Source organism: Eptesicus fuscus, chromosome 4, assembly GCF_027574615.1.
Source record: "Eptesicus fuscus isolate TK198812 chromosome 4, DD_ASM_mEF_20220401, whole genome shotgun sequence".
NCBI lineage: Eukaryota > Metazoa > Chordata > Mammalia > Chiroptera > Vespertilionidae > Eptesicus > Eptesicus fuscus.
The window spans coordinates 49,081,063-49,102,631 of record NC_072476.1 but is presented as its reverse complement, the minus strand read 5'-3'; the positions used below and the strand labels follow the sequence as shown (position 1 = coordinate 49,102,631).

General features: G+C 38.1%; 1 protein-coding gene and 1 pseudogene across 1 annotated transcript in view; one reads left to right on the top strand and one right to left on the bottom strand.

Moving 5' to 3' along the window:
* Positions 1–21,569, top strand: part of MAN2A1 (mannosidase alpha class 2A member 1) — a 155,701-nt gene that overhangs the window by 8,806 nt on the left and 125,326 nt on the right. The window contains exons 2-3 of the mRNA XM_054715013.1: positions 14,036–14,290; positions 17,390–17,534. Of these exons, the coding sequence (XP_054570988.1) occupies positions 14,036–14,290; positions 17,390–17,534 (400 nt within the window). The remainder of the gene's footprint in view (positions 1–14,035; positions 14,291–17,389; positions 17,535–21,569) is intronic.
* Positions 1,669–1,921, bottom strand: LOC103288770 (40S ribosomal protein S27-like; annotated as a pseudogene).

The window sequence follows — 21,569 nt, the reverse complement described above, 5'->3', positions numbered from 1 at the left end:
TTCTTTTTAATACTCATCAGAACCCCAGAAACGTGGTAATATGAAAAAAAATCAGACGTAGAATTTTAGAGTAGGGAGGGTGCTTCCAGGTCTGGTAATTTAGTCTTTGGCTTTTCAGATAAGGACACTGAGACATGTAAACTGGACTTCAGAAATTTGCCCCAGATTTCAGAACCAGTCATAGCATACCAAAGACATTGTAATTCAGTGGCCCTTCTCTTGTACTGTACCCACTATATATTTGAAAGCTTCCTATGTGTTCAGCGCTATTGAGATTACGATAGACATACTAGATACATTACTTGCTTTGAAAAGGCATCTTAATTATTCGAGAAGATATAACTGCCATTTGTGAAACAATAAGAGACAGTTAATTGTCATTTAATGGTTCACTAAGAGTTAAAGAAGTTAAAACAGTGCCTATAGGCATATAGTAAATGCTCAGTAAATGTCAGTTATTACCAATGAACACATATTTATGAATGGAGGTTTACCTATTATGTATCAGGCACTGTTGTAGGTTCTGGTTATACAGGAGCAAAAAATAAGACTGTGATCTTCAAATTCATATCCTGTTTTTGTTGTTTTTGTTTTTGTTAATCCTCACCCAAGGATATTTTTCAGTTGGTTTTTAGAGAGAGTGGAAGGAAGTAAAGGTGGGGGAGAAAGAATTGAAGTGAGACAGACACATTAATTGGTTGCCTCCTGCACGATCCCTGGCTCCAGGATTGAACCTACAACCCAGGTATGTGCCCTTGACTGGGAATTGAGCCCACTGCCCTTTGGTGCACAAGGGGATGCTCCAACCACTGAGAAACACTAGCCAGGGGTTAATTAATAGTCTTGATATAAGGGCAAAGGTTTTAAAGGGAATTTAGAAGCAACAGAGTTATGGTTATGGCCAAGCTGACCAAAGGACATGGGAAAGAAGCTAGGCTTTTCTGATTGGGTAAGACTTTGAAGGGAGAAAGAACATTGTGAATGTGAATACAATGCTTTCAAAGGCTTGGAGTCATGAAGGAATCCTGAATCACAAGAAGTGAGGAGATTGACTTGGAATCTTTGTTGCCTGTTAAAGAGTATTTGGGAAAACAGGGTAGGTAGTTTGGGATCTGATTGTGAATTACGCTGAGAACCAGTCTGAAGAGTTATGAGTTAGATAGAAGTGAACCATTTGAAGTTACTAAGTATACAAGAAAGCTGCTTGAGAAAAGCAGGGCTGGAAAATTAATTTCATAGAAAATTTTAGACCTGGAAGAGAGCTAAGAGAATATTCAATCTAGATTATTCTGGTAGCAGTGTGTAGGAAGACTCAGACGCAGTAAGGAGCTGAGAATCTGAGGTTGTATAGACATAAGGCAGTAAATCCCTATACTAGTACTGAATTGGCTAGAGTCAAGAGGAAGAGGAAATATGTGGCAACATTCTGTAAAAAGAAGCAGCAAGGCTTTCTAATAGATTTGATAAAGGGTTGGTTTGAGTCAAAAATTTCTTCCACCTTTTTCCTTTGGGGTATTAGGAGATTGCCTGTACTATTTGCAGAAAGGGATAGTTTGAAAGATAAGCTGGTTTGGAAGCCAAGTTCAGTTTTTGTTTATTTGTTTGTTTGTTTGTATCCAACATGTGTTTATTGGAATGGTTTCCCACTCATATTGATTTGAGGTGCTTTTAATAGTGCTGCTTCCTTCTGAAGGAGCATCCTTCTGTAAGCCTTGCTTTTCCTCCTGTTGGCTGACAGAGTACAGTGGAGCAACCAACACACAAAACTACCGTTTGTGCATGGCTAAAGACGGTGGTGATTTATAGCATCCTGGCCATTTTACATGCATGAAGTAGGAATTGGGGCTCTGCACCAGGCGCTTCTTCTTGTGTTTCCTCTTCTCTTCTGGAGAAGGATGGAGGAATCCTTAGCGAGAGGCATATTGTTGTGGGGAGGTCATCACCGCCGGAAAGGCTTCAGTTTCATTTCTGATGATGTGGATGTTAGTAGAAATAGCCAAGTGGGCTGGAATGCCAGAGTGAGAGATCAGGGAAGAGAGATGCTGATCTGGTAGTCATCAGTATATGAGAGTGAATGAACTCACTCGGGACTATGCTTTGTGAGAAGAGAGCAGAGAGCCAAGTACATTTCTTATAGCCAAGAGCTCCACTTCTTATATTAAGATTATTGTGTAGCAGATGTTAATAAAATTAAGCAGCTTGTATTCAAATTGTCAGAAGCCAAATCATTGATCAGCACACTTAAGAAAAGATAAATCTATCATAAGGAAAGATTTCAAAGAAGCATTTCAATAGGAAATCTTTTTTTTCTAGGCTTAAGAAAAGAAAATTCCTGTGTGTGTGTGTGTGTGTGTGTGTGTGTGTGTGTGTGTGTGTGTGAGAGAGAGAGAGAGAGAGAGATATTTAATTAAATATTAAAAGGCAATACCCCAAGTAAGGACCTCAAAGTTCAAGGTTATTCTGAAGACAGATTTCTGAGAATACCAGAAATCCAATTACTTCTTGTTTATGGTGAAGAAGAGCCCCTACTCTTTGATTGGTTGCTGACCCCCCACAAACTGAAGAAGTAAGAACTGTGTTTGTGCCCAAGTTACCTCTTGAAAATTGTAGAGCCAATTGAGGACAACACTGGAGATTCAGGATATTTCTTGTGACTTTTATGGAGAAGATCTAACCAATAATTTCTTAAAAGAAGAAGAATAAAAAGATTTAAGAGCCCAAGAAATGTATATCCTTAACTCTTCTTTGAGTCTGATGGTATGACATTTAGACGTTTGCTATTATTGTAATTTTATATATTATATTGTGCCTTACTATTGCATTGTTGCTTCTGTGGTATTTACCAGGTCCCACCTTACCCTTAGAGAACAATTGCTTCAGATGAATTTTTATAAAGTAAAGTCAGTAGGGAAGGACTTGTAAAACTATAGAATTCTTGGTGCTTGTAAAGGGTTAGTTAGGAAATTTAGAATTTAGAAAGGGGTAGAAGGAGCTTATTGAGGAAATGGTTGCTATAAATAAGCTAATTATCTACTTAATACAACTCTATTTTCAGAGGCTCTCCAAAACTATTTCTCTATGAAAAACCATCTTAGACATGTCAGTTGCATTTATTTAACAACAGGTCCTAAAATACAATATGTGCCATTCATCCATGGGTGTTCAGAGAGTATAAATGGATAGTGCATAATAACACCTCTATAAAAATATAGGCATATGTCAAAAAATATAAGAAAGATTACCGACATAGACCAACAATCACTGGCCAGATGACATATGACAGTATGACTGTGGTTCCCTGGGAATTGTTGCGGTATAAAAGTACATCTCATAAACTTCCATGAGTAGTCTTGGGTAAAGTATACTGTTGATATATCTCAGAAGAGAAATACAGTAAAAATACATTTGAAGAAAAATCAGTGGTTTTAAAACTTTTTTTTGGAAAAAAGTATAAAGAAAATAATGTTCCATAGAACAGTTTGAGAAGTATTGAATTTAAGAAAAATATTCTATTAGACAACACTTAATTTGCTTAGTATAATGCTGCATTGTATGAAAATATTTCATAATTCAAACATTTTGCCCTATTTACAGGTCCTTCTAATAGTTATTAAAAAGATACCTGTTTGGCAGAATCTCATTTACATAGCAGCTTGGTGCCTAAAATGTTGCCTCAACAGGTGGTGGTTTCTGTGCTGTTGCATTGGGCTAGTGCAGGTGGGGTTCATAGGGTTTTAATTTAAATATACATCTGGAAGCTCACAGGGTAGAGATGGAGCTGTGTCCTGGAGCAGAAGAAAGTGCCAGCAACTGGAATCAGGACTATGCTTTTGGAGGTGGTGAGAGGGTGGGGATTACAAAGGTGGGGAAAACCTGAGTGGCCTGTTGATATTTTAGGTGTGGGTTGAGCGTCTTCTATAGTGATTCTGGCAGCTGCAGAGTGGTTTACTCAGGTGCATCCACGAGTCCTTTGAGTACCCAACCGAGGCAAGGGATGGCGAGCTGTGAGTCGAAGCTCTTCCCTTCACAACCCCAGTGCAGGGACTCTTGTCATATACCTGTATCCTGCATCTAGCAGCCTCTGTTACTATCACATCTAGGCATGTGTGGGGTTATGAATATGATTTGCCAGGGCAAAGAATGCATTGCGCTTGTGTTTTAGCAAGGTATTATACAATTAAGTATTCTTTATGTTCACATAGTGAGGGCATTTATTTCCTTGAATGAACAAGTGGCAGTGTAAAGATAATACCTTGGAAGAGATTCAGGCATGATAAGCCCTGTGTCTGGAAAATATCATTAAAAAGTCATTTGCAACTGTGATTTGTGCCTTGTTGATGCAGAAATAGAGTTAGATACCTAACTGTGGCCACAGCCCCAGTTTGTACTCTTTTTGGCATCAACACTACACATCTTAAGCGGTAGAGTGGTCACTTGAGGGTTTACTTTTCATTCTATCATATCAAACTAAAATACTTTCTTGTTAAATGCTTGAGATCTAACTGAAAAGCAGGATTTTCCTGTATATAGTTGAGTAGTGTCTGACTGACTTAGAACTACTGCACTAATGGTGAAAACGCCTAGTGGAAAGCATCTGCTCTTTTACCAAATCACAGTCCCTATATTTAGCTTTAATGCAGTGGTTCTTAACTGCAGATGTGTGAGAATCGCCTGGTGAGCCTTTTACAATTATAAAAAGCAGCTCTGTGCACTCTCTTTTAGGTAATGCCATTCATTCCCACTGCTTTAAATTCATGTTTATACTGGCCACTCAAGTTTATATATTTTCCTGATTTTCAGACTTGCATATCTATCTCATAATACCACTGAACTACCTAGTAGTTCCAGAACAGAACCTTTGCCTCTCACTCTGCTCCTTCCCCCAGCATTTATTTTCCTAAAATGCTACCTGTCATCTTCCCAGTTGCCTTAGCAAGAAAAAGGCCATTTTTCTTGCCCTCTCCTTTCCTAGTTCATCAGTTCCAAATGCTTTCACATTCCTCCATCTCTACCATCCTGGCCCAAGGCACCAAGGTGTTTAACTGGCCAACTTCAGTAGCCTTTTACTCCACTTGCCCTACCATAGCTCCCGAACAGCTAAATACACTATTTATTAGTCCCCAAACTGTTCAAAATGGAGTTGTTGGTGTTTTTTTCTCTGAAAAATATTTTTAACCATGAAGTTTTTTCCTGCCTCCTTTATTCTATAGCCTTGTTAAACAAAATATGCTCCTGGGGAAACAGCGTATAAAGTGGCATGGTCTCAGCCTCCATTGCTCCAATGCGTAGGGTCCTAGCTCCTCAGACTCAAAGCTCTCCACTTTGCATGGGGACTTGGGCAGCTTCCTCTGACAGGGACTCTTAAGTGTAAGGATACTTCCTAAGCTTTGTATTGGTTCAACTCGTTGCCAGGTGTATTAATTTTCTATTGCTGTAATAAATCACAACAAACAACGGCTTAAACTTTGTGAACCAGACTTCAGGAAGCTTTTTACCTGTGGGTGAGGGATGCTGGCGCATGCTGTGACCCTATGTCTAGCCTGCAGGGCACCCAGTGCAGGGGTGCGTTACTGTACCAGTTTCGGGGGTGGTGTGGGATTTTTTTGACTCAGTCCGCAGGCCTCCACAGCATTGACAACTGTGTGGTCCTTGGCAAGTGTTGCAGAGTGTGTGCAGTGATTGCAAGGGTCCTCAGTGGCACCTCCAGGTCCAGTGGCTAGGGATGAAGGCCAGACAGCTCTGGTGGCTAGAACAGGTAGTGTGCACACATTCAGCTCGGGGGGTTAGCTGCTAAGGCCCTCTGTAGAGGCAGGGGCTGGTGGCAAACATACCTGTAAGTAGTGGGAGACAAGGCAGGCAGCCTGGGCTGGGGACAACTGTGGAAGCACTGGTAGTTGCAGGGGCACTTGTTGATGTGCACTACCGTGATTGCTCAGTCTCACATAAGCACACGGTAGTGGATACTAATGACAGGGATTAGGCTGGGGGTGTGCAGGTGCACGGCTGGAGGGTCTAGCTGCAGGTGTGTGATAGTACAGGCCAGTGACAAGACAGGGCTTCATCCGGGGCCACAAGCAACTGTGGAACCTTAGCTATAGGTATGCTCTCCCATGGCTGCATAGTCTTCCTGAGCGTACATAGAAAGTGCAGACTGATGACAAGGGTCAGGTCCATGGTATATAAGTGCACAGCTAGCCCCATGGCAGTGGGGGTCAGCTGTGGAAGTTAAGACTGGAGTCTTGGATTCCTGCAGCCTCAGAGGCCTGAGCCGGCTGCTGCTGCGGTTCCTTGTTTCCAGAGAGGGTGGGGAGGGAGCAGGATGGAATATAGGTGGCTGGCATTAGTGAATGCCAATAGATGTGGGCTGAAGACTGGTGAAATCTGCAGGGCTTTCATGGCAGCTGTGCTGACTTTTGGGTTGGACCTTATTTGGTGGAGAAAGCAGGGTTTGTCTGTAGAGCAGGTCACTGTGAACCCGTGTGACTGCTATTGGTAGCTCTTGCTTTTCTTCCTTGTTCTGAAGTGTATCTATATGTCTCTTTGTGCAGTGAAGGCTGGGGAAGCTCGTCATTTACCTGTTCTTCTTTCCCAGCAAAGGGGACTCTTTCTAGCTGGGGAGTTCCCTGTGGTGTTGAGCAGTACTAGCTTGGGGGATGGGATGATGCAGGCAAAATGAAGCTGTCTTCCTTCTTTTTGTGTGTGTGGTCATTCTCAGATTTTGTTGTTGAACTCTGTTGTTAAAGTTTTGTAAGAGATCTTCCAGAACTATTTTTGTTCATGGATAAGACGGAAGCTGCCATTTCAGTGAAGTTATTCTCTTGGCTGGGGCCTTACTGAGATTTCAGGATGGATTCCTGGAATTTGTAATAATGACCGGCCTTTCAGATGATTCTGATGGTCCCTATTGTACCCTGCTCACCTCACCACACTTGCTACATGGTGGGCATGGCACATGCCGTGATAGAGTCAAAAGTCCAGAAAAATCTTGATGTGGCTGACTCTAACAAAATTAGATTTGAAGAGGGTAAAAATAAAAGATGTTAGAAATTTGGAGTTTCAGATACATACCCACATATACATTGTGGTAAGGTTTTGTTTCTTTTGAATACTACCATTGGTGGTTATAGTAAATGTGTAATAACATTTCCTCTACAGTTTTCTTAACTAGAAACTATATTTGATTGTATGAAGATCTTATATCACTAGCATGGTATGAAGGATTCTAGAGTCATCTACAGTTTCTTTTTCCAAAGTCTCTCTATCCTCTGTATCAATTGTAGCCCATTGTTTACTGATGGTAGTGAATGTGGACTGTACAGAATCCATAATCTTTTCCCAAGAAAAGGAGCCACATATTTTACCCTACTCACAAGGTCATGATTGTCACCTGTGGCCAAGAATGGATCAGGTTCTGTCATTTCTTAAACGGTCATGAAGATCACCCTATTATTTAGGACTTTCATTCTTCTTTTTGGGTTACAGTAAAGATTCTTTTTCCCCCCTTTCTTTAAAAAATGTTATTTTTATCTTTATTTAAAATTTAACTTTTTAATTTCTTGATTTTAGAGACAGGAAGAGAGAGAGAGACATTGATTTTGTTATCCCACTTATTTATGCATTCATTGGTTGCTTCTTGTATGTGTCCTGACTAGAGATTGAATCTGTAATTTTGGCATATTGGAGTGATGCGCTAACCAACCGAGCTACCTGGCCAGGGCCAGTTAGTGTTATTTTTGGTATAGGATTATGTGCCCAAAAATGACATTTAATACTTTCATAGAAAAAAAGTCACACAGTTTTTACTTCTTCCCCCTCAATAAATACAGGGGTGGGAAAAAGCAGTTTTACAGTAGTTCATATGGAAAATATAATAATTACTAAATAATAATATAAGAATGAACTCTAATACACATACAACTGTAAACGTGCTCATTTCTGTATTTTGCAATCCTATTTTGCACCAGTTATTGTGCTAGGCATTAGGGTACAATAATGAATATAACAGCTATGGTTCCTGTTCCCAATATAGAGATTCATTAGTGATGGACATGGGGAAGCAATACCTGAATAAAATTGATAAAAATTCTGTGGAAGAAACAAAAAATAAGTTGACATAGAGTGTAACATGTGAGAGACCTATCTATTTTAGATAGGATGGCTAGGGAAGGTTATGCAGAGCGGACTTTTGAGGGAGAGTTGAAGCACTGTATAGAGAATATGTTCCAAGATATTGAGATGGGATGGGGAGGAGCTGAATTAGAATTATCTTAGTGTGAAGCTAAGTTGGGGAGGACAAAAAAGCAAAGGATAAAATTATAGATATGCAGGTCCTTATTGATTGTGGTGCAAGGTATTTTCAATATATTGATAAATGAACACTGGAATGTAAGAAAGGTATTGAATCTTATTAGGACATGGTTAAGAGATGTGGACATGAGAAATCAGTTAAGAGACTGCTTTACTAGGCTAGAAGAGAATGTCTGTGGCTTGGACCAGTGTGGTGGCATTTGAGAGGGAGGGAGGTTAATTGATTCAGTAAGTATCCTATATAATAAAGAGGTGATATGCAAATTGGCCCTCACACCCTCGCACAAGATGGCCGCCCCATGTGGTCAAAGATGGCCGGCAGGGGAGGGCAGTTGGGGGAGACCAGGCCTGCAGGGGAGGGCAGTTAAGGGCGACCAGGCCTGCAGGGGAGGGCAGTTAGGGGCGACCAGACCAGCAGGGGAAGGCAGTTGAGGGGGACCAGGTGTGCAGGGGAGGGCAGTTGGGGGTGACCGGGCTAGCAGGGGAGAGCAGTTAAGAGGCTACCGGGCCGGCAGGGGAGGGCAGTTGGGGGTTACCAGGCCGGCAGGGGAGGGATGTCCCAGATTGGAGAGGGTGCAAGCTGGGTTGAAGGACACCCCCCTCCCCCCGTGCATGAATTTCGTGCACCGGGCCTCTACTTTTGGAGATAAGGTGAAAAGAGCATGTAGGATGGGTGAGCAGGGTTGAATGTGTGAGCAGGGTTAGGGAGGGAGAATCAATTATGCCACCAAGATTTTGGGAGTGCGTAACCAACAAAGTGGAGATTCTTACTGAAGACGTAAAGACTATAGAAGGCTTTTTTGTGTGTGTGAAGATGTCTTTTGGACTTAACCCTTTGCACTCGCTTGCTTTTTTCTCGATTCCTTTATTCTAATGCTAACCGTGTCGAGTCACACTCGACATCCGAGTGCAAAAGGTTAAGTGTGAAACCCAAGTTGAGAAGTCAGTCATTTGGATAGACGGGTCTTTTTCTTTCTTTCTTTCTTTTTTTTTTTTTTTTCTTCCAGAGAAGAGGTTTCAGATCAAGATATAAATGTGGGAAACATCAATACAAAAAATATGGAATTTAAGCCATAGAGTAGATGAGATAATTTAAGATAGTATAGAGAAGGCAGAGAGCTCAAGGGCTAACCTTGAGAACTCCACAATTTAGATACTGAGGAGAGAGGGAGATGGATAAATAGTTGGCAGGAGGGCAACCAAGAGTATGTTGTGCTGGGAGCCAATGAAGAAACAGTTTCTAGGAAGGAGTGCCAAATGCTCCTTGCGATGATGAATAAGGTGAAGACTAAGGCTTGGCAACATGGAAGCCTTTGGGTACTTTTCAAGAGCAGTTTTGGTGGAGTTGTGGGCAGGTACTGATTGGAATGGGCAAGTGAGTGAGTGGGAGTTTGTAAGGAAGGGGGATAATGAGTGTAGACTGTTGAGAACCCCTGTATGTCCATGAAGGGGATAAGGCCAAGGAAGGGAATATATGGCTAAGAAAAGCACTGGAATTTGACTTTTTTTTTTAAGATCGGATAAGATGTTAAGTTGAACCATAAGAAATTGGTGACATTTGACTACTTTTGACTTACGAGAATGTCAGTTTCCTATAGTTTGACCTAATAAAACATGTTGTATTATTGAGAATGACTTGCTTTTAGAAGGGGACTTTGATGAAGCAGTGTTGAGAGTTTAACCACAAGAATATAGCCTTTGAGCAATTGAGAGAGATGGGGTTGGAGCTCACCAGCAGTGTTGGCCTTTGAAGTGGGAGAGGAGAAGGCACATGTTTTTTCATTGTCACAGGAAGGAAGAAGAAGGTGTGCAGATTCAGCATGCCTCAGTGATCACAGTGATGCCAATCCCAGCAACGCATGTCTTACTCAGGGGCAGTAATTACATAAGACTTTTTTCAGATAATTTGTAGATGCACATTGATTTTGTTCAGAGGGCTGAGTGGCTCCTGATCCTATTTTGCCTTGTAGTAGGCTCTAAATTTTCTGTCTCAAAAGTCTTTGATATCAGTGATTTTTTTTTTGGCTCAGTTTTTCTCTCATAGAAAGCAGAAAAAAATCAAATACCATGATCTCCTTACCCACTCCTCAGCAGTGCAACACCATGGCCTCCCTATAGAACTGATTAGCAAAAAATAAAGTGGTTTTCTCATAAGTAATTTTTTATACTATAGAAAATTGTCTTTTTCAATATTACCATTGGTACTCTTTAACTTGTCATCATATGAAACATTATCTATGATTTCTATTACTTTAATGTAGACTATGAGCATATCCTTTTAAGGTCATACTACTCTTCTCTGTCTTGTACAGAATTTGCTTATGAAGTGTGTGTATTTCAAAAATTTCAGCTATTTGGAGGGAGACTTTATTCCACTGAATAATATAGTTTAAAAAATAATTTCCATTAAACCACAATGCTGACATATCCCTAGGCCACAGTTTTCTCCATGAACTTCATTCAGTACAGTATTCCAGGTACTAATCATTGATTGTATCTTTAAAGAAACAATGATATTGAAATCATCTTTAGTGCTTGCAGGGTCCTTTTTCATGAAACATCCATCTCCTATAATGTTTATTTTGAATAATACTCTCTTCCATGGGTTATGGGACCAGGAAGGAGCCCTGTTCTTTCTCGGTGTGTGTTTGTTGAGCTAAAGGCAGCTTTGCTGTGTGCATGGCTCCAGAATTATCTTTTTCCGAAAGTACAGGAAGATTTGGAGAAAGTCGGTGCTCTTATATTCTTTTATACACTACTAAGTGTCTGATAAAACATGTGGCATCTTTCAAAACTCTAGGATGGTAGTATTTATTTATTTACTTTTAGCCTTTCCAGCACAACTTTTAATTTTCATTGGAATAAATTTATTTTTCCCTTTAACATTTTCAAAAATTTATTTTGAATTATAGTTGACATAATATTATATTAGTTTCAGGTGTACAGTATAGTGATTTAACATTTATAAACCTTACAAAGTGATCACCACAAGTCTAGGAACCATCTGTCACCGTACATACTTATAACAATATTATTGGGGTGATATTTTAGACTAAGCTAAGGCTTTGTTTTATGGAGATGTGTAGCTTTACTACAGGCAGAACAAGTCATTGTGTTCTAATTCTGCTTGCAATCAGAAGAACTTGATTTACTGTTGTTACCTGCTGTGGTAGAAATTGCAAGCATCACTGAAGTAGACTTGCATCCTCAGCATTGGAAATATTCATTTCATCAGGAATGATTTTAAAAAGCCACAGTCTGTGATAAATGAGTGAAGAAAATTTTTCCCTTATTTCAGATAGCCTTTGATAGTATGTCTGTTTTGGAAAATAGGTACAGATTAGTCAGCTGTGTACCTGTCTCTCAAATATTTTTAGCTTCTTTGGGTGAACTTTGGGTTATGCCAAGAGTCCTCTATGGCCTTTCTTCGGAGAAACGCTCAACCAACATCGATGTGTGCTTATAAAAAGGGCTTGTAGTATATATAACACTGCTCAACAGCTTTGCTGACCTGAAGTCTACATGGTTCAACTAGTTTTTCTTTGAACCCTTGAACTAGTAATGTACTGATCATCAGGTTTCCTTTGCTTTGCCATTTCTAGTCATGAACTGATCTATATTCTCTGTCTTGCTTTTCACTAGGGACTTGTCTTGCAGGATGAGTTCTGTGCTAAAATGTTGCACTTCCTGCTTCTGTATACGCTGATGAACAGGCTTCAGAGTTCTACCTTGTGGAGACATGCCACCCCACCTAGAAATGACAGATACCTTAAAGGACTGCAGTTTTGATATGTGTGGGGCTATTTCTGTCTCTATTAAATAGAGAGGCTTATGAGAGCATCTTTGAAGTCTGAGGAGGTACATGTCTGTCTTGTGCTCCTTGTTTCTCGTACGTCAGGGCTTTGAGTATTCATCTCCAGTGTTACCTCTCCTACTCACCTCCCAAGGTAATTTGCTTCTAATTTTGGCTACTTTTTTTCTTATTCTAAAATGTCTTCCCTTGCCCCTTCAGACTTCTGTCAGTTTTCACAGTTTGCTGAAATGGCCTTCTTTTGGTAGACAGCTAGCTGTCTGTTGACTTCTCCTCTCCCTTGTTGAGCTGGCTAGTAACCTGGGAGTAAAAACCTTGTTTCTCTCAGTCTCCCCATTGCAAAGGCAACAACTATTCATAACAAGACAAAAAAGGAAGCCTAGCTGTTGTGACTCAGTTGGTTGAGCATCATCCCATGCCCTGAGAGTTCGTCAGTTCTATTCCCTGCCAGGGCACATGCCTGGGTTATGGGCTCAATTGCCAGTAGAAGGTGTGCAGGAGGCAGGCAATTGATGTTTCTCTCTTTCCCTTCTCTTACTTTCTAATATCAAAAACATTTTTTTAAAAAGAATATAAATGCTCATAACCAGTTTTTACCATCTCAATTATGGCCTTCCATATGTATTATTTTTCAAAAGGGGAATCATCATGTCATATATACTATTTTATTCATACATACTATTTTAAAACTGCTTTTTTTCCACTGTATCTTCTGAAAGTACCTTCTCATATATTTTTATTTAAAAAATTATATTCCTAACTTTTCAGTCCCTGAAAACTGTTCTGTGATGTTAGATATTGACCAGTCCTTCATTTTTGGACATTTAAGTGTTTTAGCTTCTTTTCTCTTTTCCCTTCCTCCTTTCTGTCTTTTTGTTACTTGTACTGTGATAGAATTTTTGTTTTTGGGTATCTAGAGTTGTTTGCTCACTATCCATATAGTTATTTTATTAAACTCTAATGCGGACTTTTGGGGGTAAAGGGTAGGCTATTTCTAGTTACAGTGTCACCTTGTGTGTGTGTGTGTTTAGATAGGGACTCATATCTTATGCATTCCTGCCTTCCCAGCATGTAGCATTATACCTGGCACAGTGGGTGTTCACTAAAGAATTATAGTTGCTTTCCAGAAATATGAGGGCCATTTTGCAAATTTATAACTATCTACTCTGTATTTGGAACCCTTGGAATATGAGTGAGCAAGACAGAGATTGTCCTTGCTCTCATAAGTTGAGGTGTTATTCTATATAGCAAGGTTTATGTTATAGAGAGAGCAAGCCTCTATAATTAATGTGAGGATCAATTAAAAACCTAAAGTCACACAATGTAGTATAACCAGTCTAAATGACTTAATAATGTGTGGTTACTTGGATAGTTCATGTCAGTTTTTTTTTTTTCAAGCTTATGGTGAAATTAACAATTGACTAATTGATTTTTCTGTAGATCATAGCTCTTATTTAGGATTGTCCACTAGTGTTACTGATTGAGATGAAATGATTGTTTTCAGGTTTAAAGGTCACTTTTTGACATTTGGGAATAACTAGAATAATTTATAGTTAAATTTAAAATTTTATACCTGAATATAATATGTTACTGTACTTAGTGATTTTAGAGACCAAAAGATATTTTTGGGCTGAGTGTGGGATAATAGGAAATATATCCCCAAATATTTTTTGTCCTTCTGTTGCTCTTTTTAAAATATGATTAGACAAAGATTGCAGCCATGAAGAAGATTTTCTGCTGTAAATTTGTATTTCAACCATCCAGCTGTTAATGCTTTCTATGATCCCACTTATAAAAGTGGAAAGTGAAGGGTGAGTGGCTGCTCTCTTGAGCAGGCACATAACTTAATAAAAATATATGGGTGTCTCAGAGCTATGTTAGAGTTTCATATAGCTGCCTCTTTCTGTTTTATTATAGGGCCAGCTCTCAATGTTGCAAGAAAAAATAGACCATTTGGAGCGTTTGCTAGCTGAGAATAATGAGATCATCTCAAATATTAGAGATTCGGTCATCAATTTGAGTGAGTCTGTGGAGGATGGGCCAAAAAGTTCACAAGGCAATTTCAGCCAACGTGCTGGCTCACCTTTTCTGCCATCGAAAAAGTCCCTCACAGTTGACCCTGAAGACTGTCTATTTGCTTCACAAAGTGGAAGTCAGAATGCAGATGTGCAGGTAATGTATGCATTTGTTAATAATCACTGGGTTTTTGCTTTTTTAGATTTGATCTGGTATCTGTTCTTACTTAGTAAGTTACTTAAATTCTATGGATTCTAGTTTCTGTGATTTGATTAATTACAAGATCATTAATATTCTTTTTTAGTGATAAAATTCAGTAATTCTGTGCTTCTAATTTTTTATTTTATTTTATACTTTGTGAATATGGCCATTTTGTATACCTCTTCAGTCTTGTTTTTTGTAGCAGTTGTAGACCTTTAAAGGTTTAAATTTGGCCAAAGAGATTTTCTTACCTTCCTTTGGAGAGTACAAGAAGAGCCCTCCTCTTACTATATCACTGTTATACATTATATGTTTCGCATAGTGTAGGGTTAGATTTTTTTTGCTGAATATGCCTTTATGAGAAGGAAGATATATATTCTAGAGTTGTGCTGTCCAATATGGCAGCCATATGTGGCTACTGAATTTGGAATGTGGCTAGTTTGAATTGAAACATGCTTGAAATATAATTTACACACAAAGTGTTGAAGATTTAGTATGAAAAAAAGAATCTATAAAGTATCTTGTTCATTTTCATATTGATTACATATTGAGATAGTAATATTTTGAATATATTGGCCTAAAATAAAATATATCATTAAAATTAATTTTGCATATTCCATTTTACTACAAAATTTAAAATTACATATTTGGCTTGTATTATTCTCTTTGATCACACTGTTCTAGAGGATAGTGGAGTTGAAGACTAGGTAAGAAAGAACTTTTGCCTTTCTTAAGCTTTGGGTGTGTCACTCATATTTTTTAGTTCTGCAAAATAGCAGAGAACTATAGATTTAACCTTATACCTTAGACCAGAAATTGGAACTTTGTGATAGGACCCTATGAGGTGAATATTTTAAAGTTGGATAAAATGAGTTGGCTGTGTCCTGGCTTCTAAGTAGGAATTTTTACTAACTCCTGGGGACAGAGAACATGATATGACCTTGAGGACATGGCTCCCAGGCCACGCTGGAAACTGGAACACTTGAGCTGGCCAGGCCTTATGCCTACAACCTCATCAGCTAGTGTGTGGCCAGGTTCAGTTAGGATTAGGATCCTATCCTGTGATTTGAAAGGATATCTATTTCTGTGAGGCTTGGCTTTGTTCAGGTATTAATTCACTCCTTTTAAAGAGGAACAAAAAAACTTTTTGGTAGGGGTGGGTCTAAATCTGAGATGGACAGAAAGGAGGTAGGAGCAACCATGGAATGCAGGCAGAGGGAGGGAGCAGGACTGGGAGATCTGCAGACTAAAGAAAGAACTTGGAGAAATAGCAGAGACTGTTAACACATCCTCCCTTGGCCAGCTGGTTCCCTAAGATTTGTTGACTTATCCTTGGTGCATTGTATTTTACTTTATTAAAGTCAGAAATTCTGAAGTGAGAAATATATTATTGCCTTATAATACTTTGTATTCACTTTTATGTAGTTTGCTTGATATCTTAAAAAAGTTTTCTAACTCATTTATATATTAACTAGTGGCCCAGTACACAAATTCGTGCACATTGAAAGGAAATTAATTAGAAGAAATATTTTAATATTTCTATTCGCCCTTTCTCTATAATAGAAGTGTCAACCAAATTCACAATTGACAATGACAGATCAAAACATGTGTGCGATTGGCGCCAGAGAGGGGTTTATATGTATTGCGCATGTGCGAGTCAACTTAGTCTTTTATAGATATAAACTTGCTTAATTAGACCAGCTTTCTGATTTAGCTAAACTTTTTCCAGCCCAGTGAAGCACCCCAACTTCTCTTTCAGGTAATTGTCAGCAACACAGCAGTAAATATCAACACGAAGCAGATTATTATTGTAGATCATGCAGGGAGAACAAAGGGTAAAATATTTAACTGCAGCAGTGTTTGATTATATTCTGCGCAGTGAGAAAACCTGAAGTCATTTTCAAGGTCCACCATTTCTTACTTCTTTTCAGTTGGGTCAAGTTTCTAAGCTTTCTAAATCTCTGTTTTATGGCTAATGAAAAGAAAATAGGATTCCACTGAGTCTCCTATCTACCTACTCCAGGACTTCAGTGAGGATCAAATGAGATGAGGCATGGGAAAATGCTTCACAGACATTTGGTTACAGTGTGAAATGTTTCTACCTGGCTATAAAGCAAGTCGTGTTTCTGGGCTGAAGAACTGCAAGGAGGCTAGTTGCTAGGGAGAGGAAGCTGGGCATTGCTATGTGACGTCATTACCCAGATGGTCGGACACTTAGCATATTAGCTATATATATATATATATATATATATATATATATATATATATATATATATGGATTTAACTTTTACATAGTTGAAATTTTACCAAAGGGTATTTGTGTTGTCATATTTAATATTATAGAGAGTATGGAGAATAGAAGTTTTTAGCGTTTTTATTTTGGGGGGAAGGGCAATAATTTTTTTTTTGTGTTCAAAATATATTATTATGTAGAAGGAATGCTGCATTGGAAACTTAGAAAGCATTTGAATACTTAAAAGCTAAATCTCAATTTAAAATATTCCATTTTTAACCTAGTCAACCTTGTTGTAGTTTTATTTTTAGAACAAAAAAAGGTAAACATAATATATGCTAAATGAAAGAATAGAAATAGATGCATTTTCATTAAGATACAGATTTTAAAATATAAGAGATTGAGTATAAAATAATGACAACTCAAAGTAAAAAGTAATTTTCAGTAAATTGTTTTTTAATCTGGTCATAATCATTTTTTTTTGGTTTGCTGTTTAGTTACTATCTATTCCTATTAAATTGTATTGGAAATAAAGCAGGGGAAGAGGAATTGAATGAAATTATTTTTTTATTAGAAGCAGATGGGGAAGGGGGTTACTACTCAGAATAGTTATGTAATCCAGGTAGCATTTTAAGCCTTTGAATGGTGATTAAATGTTTTCTGCCTTGAACCCTTCATGTCTACAGAAATAGTTTTATCTTGTAAAATATATACTTGGAGTACAACAATAAGTAGTTTTGAACAAATATTTTTCAGCATTAAGTTTAAATTAATAATGGTTATACATAATTAAACCTTTTATTTGTCTTTTATATTTTTAGATGTTGGATGTTTACAGTTTAATTCCTTTTGACAATCCAGATGGTGGAGTTTGGAAACAAGGATTTGACATTACCTATAAACTTAATGACTGGGACACTAAGCCCCTTCAAGTCTTTGTGGTGCCTCATTCCCATAATGATCCAGGTAAAATTTGCACTTCAAAAAAACTAGAGGTTATTAAACCCCCTGTAGGCACAGACTAGTTTAATGAGAATCTGGTGGCACTCACTTCTCAAATTTTTGAGAAATGTTCCTCGACTTTAAACAATATCATATTCCTTTTATATGTCATTGTATTTTGAGTTCTTACTTGCTTAATTTATGTACCATTTAAAGATAAAAGTTGTGCAGTATGAAAAAGTAATAACACAAAGAAGGAGGACAAAAGTTGCACACATTTAAGGCACTGATCATTCATTTTAGTTACTTAGTATCACATCCGACATGGGAGAATTATTTCGTGCCCATAAATTCTACATTTAAAAAGTCAGAATGCACATGGGAAAGTTTGAGTCTTTAAAATGGAGTAGTAGTACAAAATGATTAAGAGACAGACATGGGTGAGACCCAACCTCATCAGGTCCAAAGTGTTAGGTCTTTAGGTAAATTACTTAATCTAAGAGTAAGTTTTTTTGCAGGTAGAATCAGGATAAAGTACTTCATAGGGTGAAATCTAAAGGCATGGTACACAGCCCAAAATTAACTGCTATCATTGTCATTATTGTAATTGTTGTTCCATATGATGACTTTTGATTTTTGTTGGGGCCAGGGATTTTTTCCCCCCAAGATAGTGGAAATCCTAAAATTATAATGGGAAATATGATTTTATGTTTGTATGATTTGCATGTATCTGTCCAATTTTCCCAACACCAATTATTGAAGAGACTGTCTTGATTCCATTGTATGCTCTTGTCTCCTTTGTCAAAGGTACTTGTTAGTTGTGAATACACAGGCACAGAGTAAATGCCCAGTGAATGTATTTGTAGGATTTCTTTTTGGAATGTACTTCCAAAGACACTTTTTTTTTTTTTGGAAGGACTTACTGATACTTCTATTTGTTCTTTATTACAGTTTCTCAATTTCATTACTATCAAAGGAAGCACTTTTCTCTTAGTACTTTGAAGTTTTTTTCTTTACTCCCAACATTTATCTCCTACATGTATTCTTTCCCACTCGTTTACTGTCATGTATTCCTTTCTCTTTCTAAGATAACAGAACTAACAAGTTAGTGTCTGGACTCATGATTTGGGATATGTGCACGTGTGTACGTCTTTGCTTGCGAGAGGTAATTAGGGAGATAGAAGTTGGATACTGAAATGTTTGAATTGCCAGAATACTTGAGTTTTAGTAAGCACAGAGGTATAAAACATAGGAAATCAGTATTGTTTTTTGGAAATTTGTGATGAGCGTTACTATCCATCAGCTTCTGACCTGGTTTCTCTGTCTTTGGTCATAATGCCTTTATCTTTTTTTACAGATACCTATTAGTTTTATTAATTTTTCCTCTTACATGTTTTGCATCATCTTGCTCCTTAATCTTAGCCTGTTCCCTTAAATCCAAACTTAGGGCTGGCTGGGCATCATGGAAAGACTGTAGGGATTTTGAGCCAGGCAGAATGAGGCAGGCATCCTAGACTCGGCTATGTATTGCTCAGGTATCCTTGGGGACATGCTTATTTGTATATCTGTAAAATGGAGATCATACAGGTGGAGTAGCATCTTAAGCAGGAGTTGGTTATGAAGTAAGTGCAAAAGGTGATGAAAATCACATCTAATCAAAATAGCACCAGGTTAAATAGTACATTTGCATTTAGGGAATACATATTGTTACGGAACAGAAAGAGTTTGTCCACCTGGTACTAGCAGAGCCAAATACTTTGGGAATTGCATTGGAGAAATATTGGCTATTTTATTGATGAATAGTGCCATCCAGGAGAAGAGGAAGCTAGTGCTCAAAAGCCTAAACTCCTCGATGGCATGTGGGTTAGGAGTTTGGGGTCATGCTGGGAGTCGATTGGTCAGAGGTGAGGCAAGGGTGATCGTTTCTACAAAGCCACTGTTCTCAAAACTGCCTGGTACTGCACAAGAACAGAAATACAGACCAATGGAACAGAACAGAGAACTCAGAAATTTACCTAATCCATTATGCTCAATTCATATTTGACAAAGGAGGCAAGAGCATACAATGGAGTCAAGACAATCTCTTCAATAAATGGTGTTGGCAAAAATAAACTCTCAATGGATACAGGACTTAAACATAAGATGGGAAACCATAAAAATACTAGAGGAATCCACAGGCAGCAAAATCTCAGACATATGCCAAAAGAACTTCTTCACTGATACTGCCCCTAGGGCAATGGAAGCTAAAGAGAAAATAAACAAATGGGACTACATCAAAATAAAAAAACTTTTTTACAGCAAAAGAAACTATCAACAAAACAAGAAAGCCCACTGTATGGGAGAACATATTTGCAAATGGTATCACTGATAAAGGTTTAATCTCCAACATCTACAGGCAGCTTATACAACTTAATAAAAGGAAGATAAATGATCCAATAAAAAAATGGGCAATGGACCTAAATAGAATCTTTTCAAAAGAAGACAGAAGGAAGGCCAAGAGACACATGAAAACATGCTCAACATCACTAATTATCCGAGAGATGCAAATCAAAACAACAATGCGGTACCATGTCACACCTGTCAGAATGGCTATCATCAACAAATCAACAAATGACAAGTGTTGGCGAGGATGCGGAGAAAAAGGAACCCTCTTGCACTGCTGGTGGGAATGCAGACTGGTGCAACCACTGTGGAGAACAGTATGGAGTTTCCTCAAAAAATTAAAAATGGTGCTCCCATTAACCCAGTAATCCCACTTCTAGGAATATATTCCAAGAAATCAAACACCAATCAGAAAGGTTACATGCACCCCTATGTTCATAGCAGTACAATTTACAATAGCTAAGATTTGGATACAGCCTAAGTGCCACAGGCAGATGAGTGGATTAAAAAGCTGTGGTACATCTATATAATGGAATACTACGCTGCTATAAAAAAGAAGGAACTTTTATCATTTGCAACATCATGGATGGACCTAGAGATCATTATGATAAGCAAAATAAGCCAGTTGGAGAAAGATAAATATCACACGATGTCACTCATTTGTGGAATATAATGAACAACATAAACTGAGGAACAAAAAAGAGCCAAAAGAAAAAAATATTTTAGACTATAATAGAAGTAATCCTGTTATTTGCAGATTTTTAATATTTCCTACAACTTTTGTGATATACTATGCTAGTATAGTTTTGTAATATTATTATATTTAAAATATTTTTTTCTTGAAATATTAATGTTTATTGCATGTAACATTATTATATTTAAAATCGTTTTTCTTGGTGGAAAAAAGGGTGATCATTTCTTCGGGTCCTGGGGAACTATGGGGTCTTTTCTGGTGTTTTTTTGTCTGGTCTCATGAGCAAGTTGCCAGATGTTGTTTCAACTCAGGGCTCAGGAACTGAAACAGAACTTTGGTCAAGATGTTGTCTTTAGTCTTCCAGAGATCCAGATTGTGTGACAAATAGTCAGGTCCAGGCTTCTGCTGCTTCAGAGGTTGCTGATTATTGGGGAGGAAAGGCTAGGTCTGGGAGGTGGGGAGAGAGAGACAGAGGGAGAGAGAAAGGGAGAGAATTTCTGGAGCTAAGTTTTAAAACTCAATTTAATCAGTCATAAGGACCCTTGACTGTTTTTTTGTTTGTTTGTTTTGTTTTCTATATCAGATGCTCAGTGAGGTGAGGTGTTTAAACTTCACATATGAGATCTGAGACTGCCTGTAGACTATAGATATTTTTTCTATAAACCTCATTCACTCTGAAATATTCTCTTGGTGAGTGAAATAACAGCAGAGCCACTTGTAGTAAATAGATTGTTCTTTCATCTTTTCTGTCGATCATGTGTAGTTTAATTCTTGCCACTTAATTGGGTGTGCGATGTGGTTCCATTGTCTATTTTCTGTAGGTTTATAAATATAATTTGCAGTGTACCTTGTAGGTCCTCATGTGAACCCAACTTTCTTCCCTTTTTTAATTTTTAAAGGCCTTTATTATCCTTCCCCCCTTTCTGCTATCCTCAATTTCCATAAATCTCATTCTTGTTATCTACAACATGGGCACTTAACTA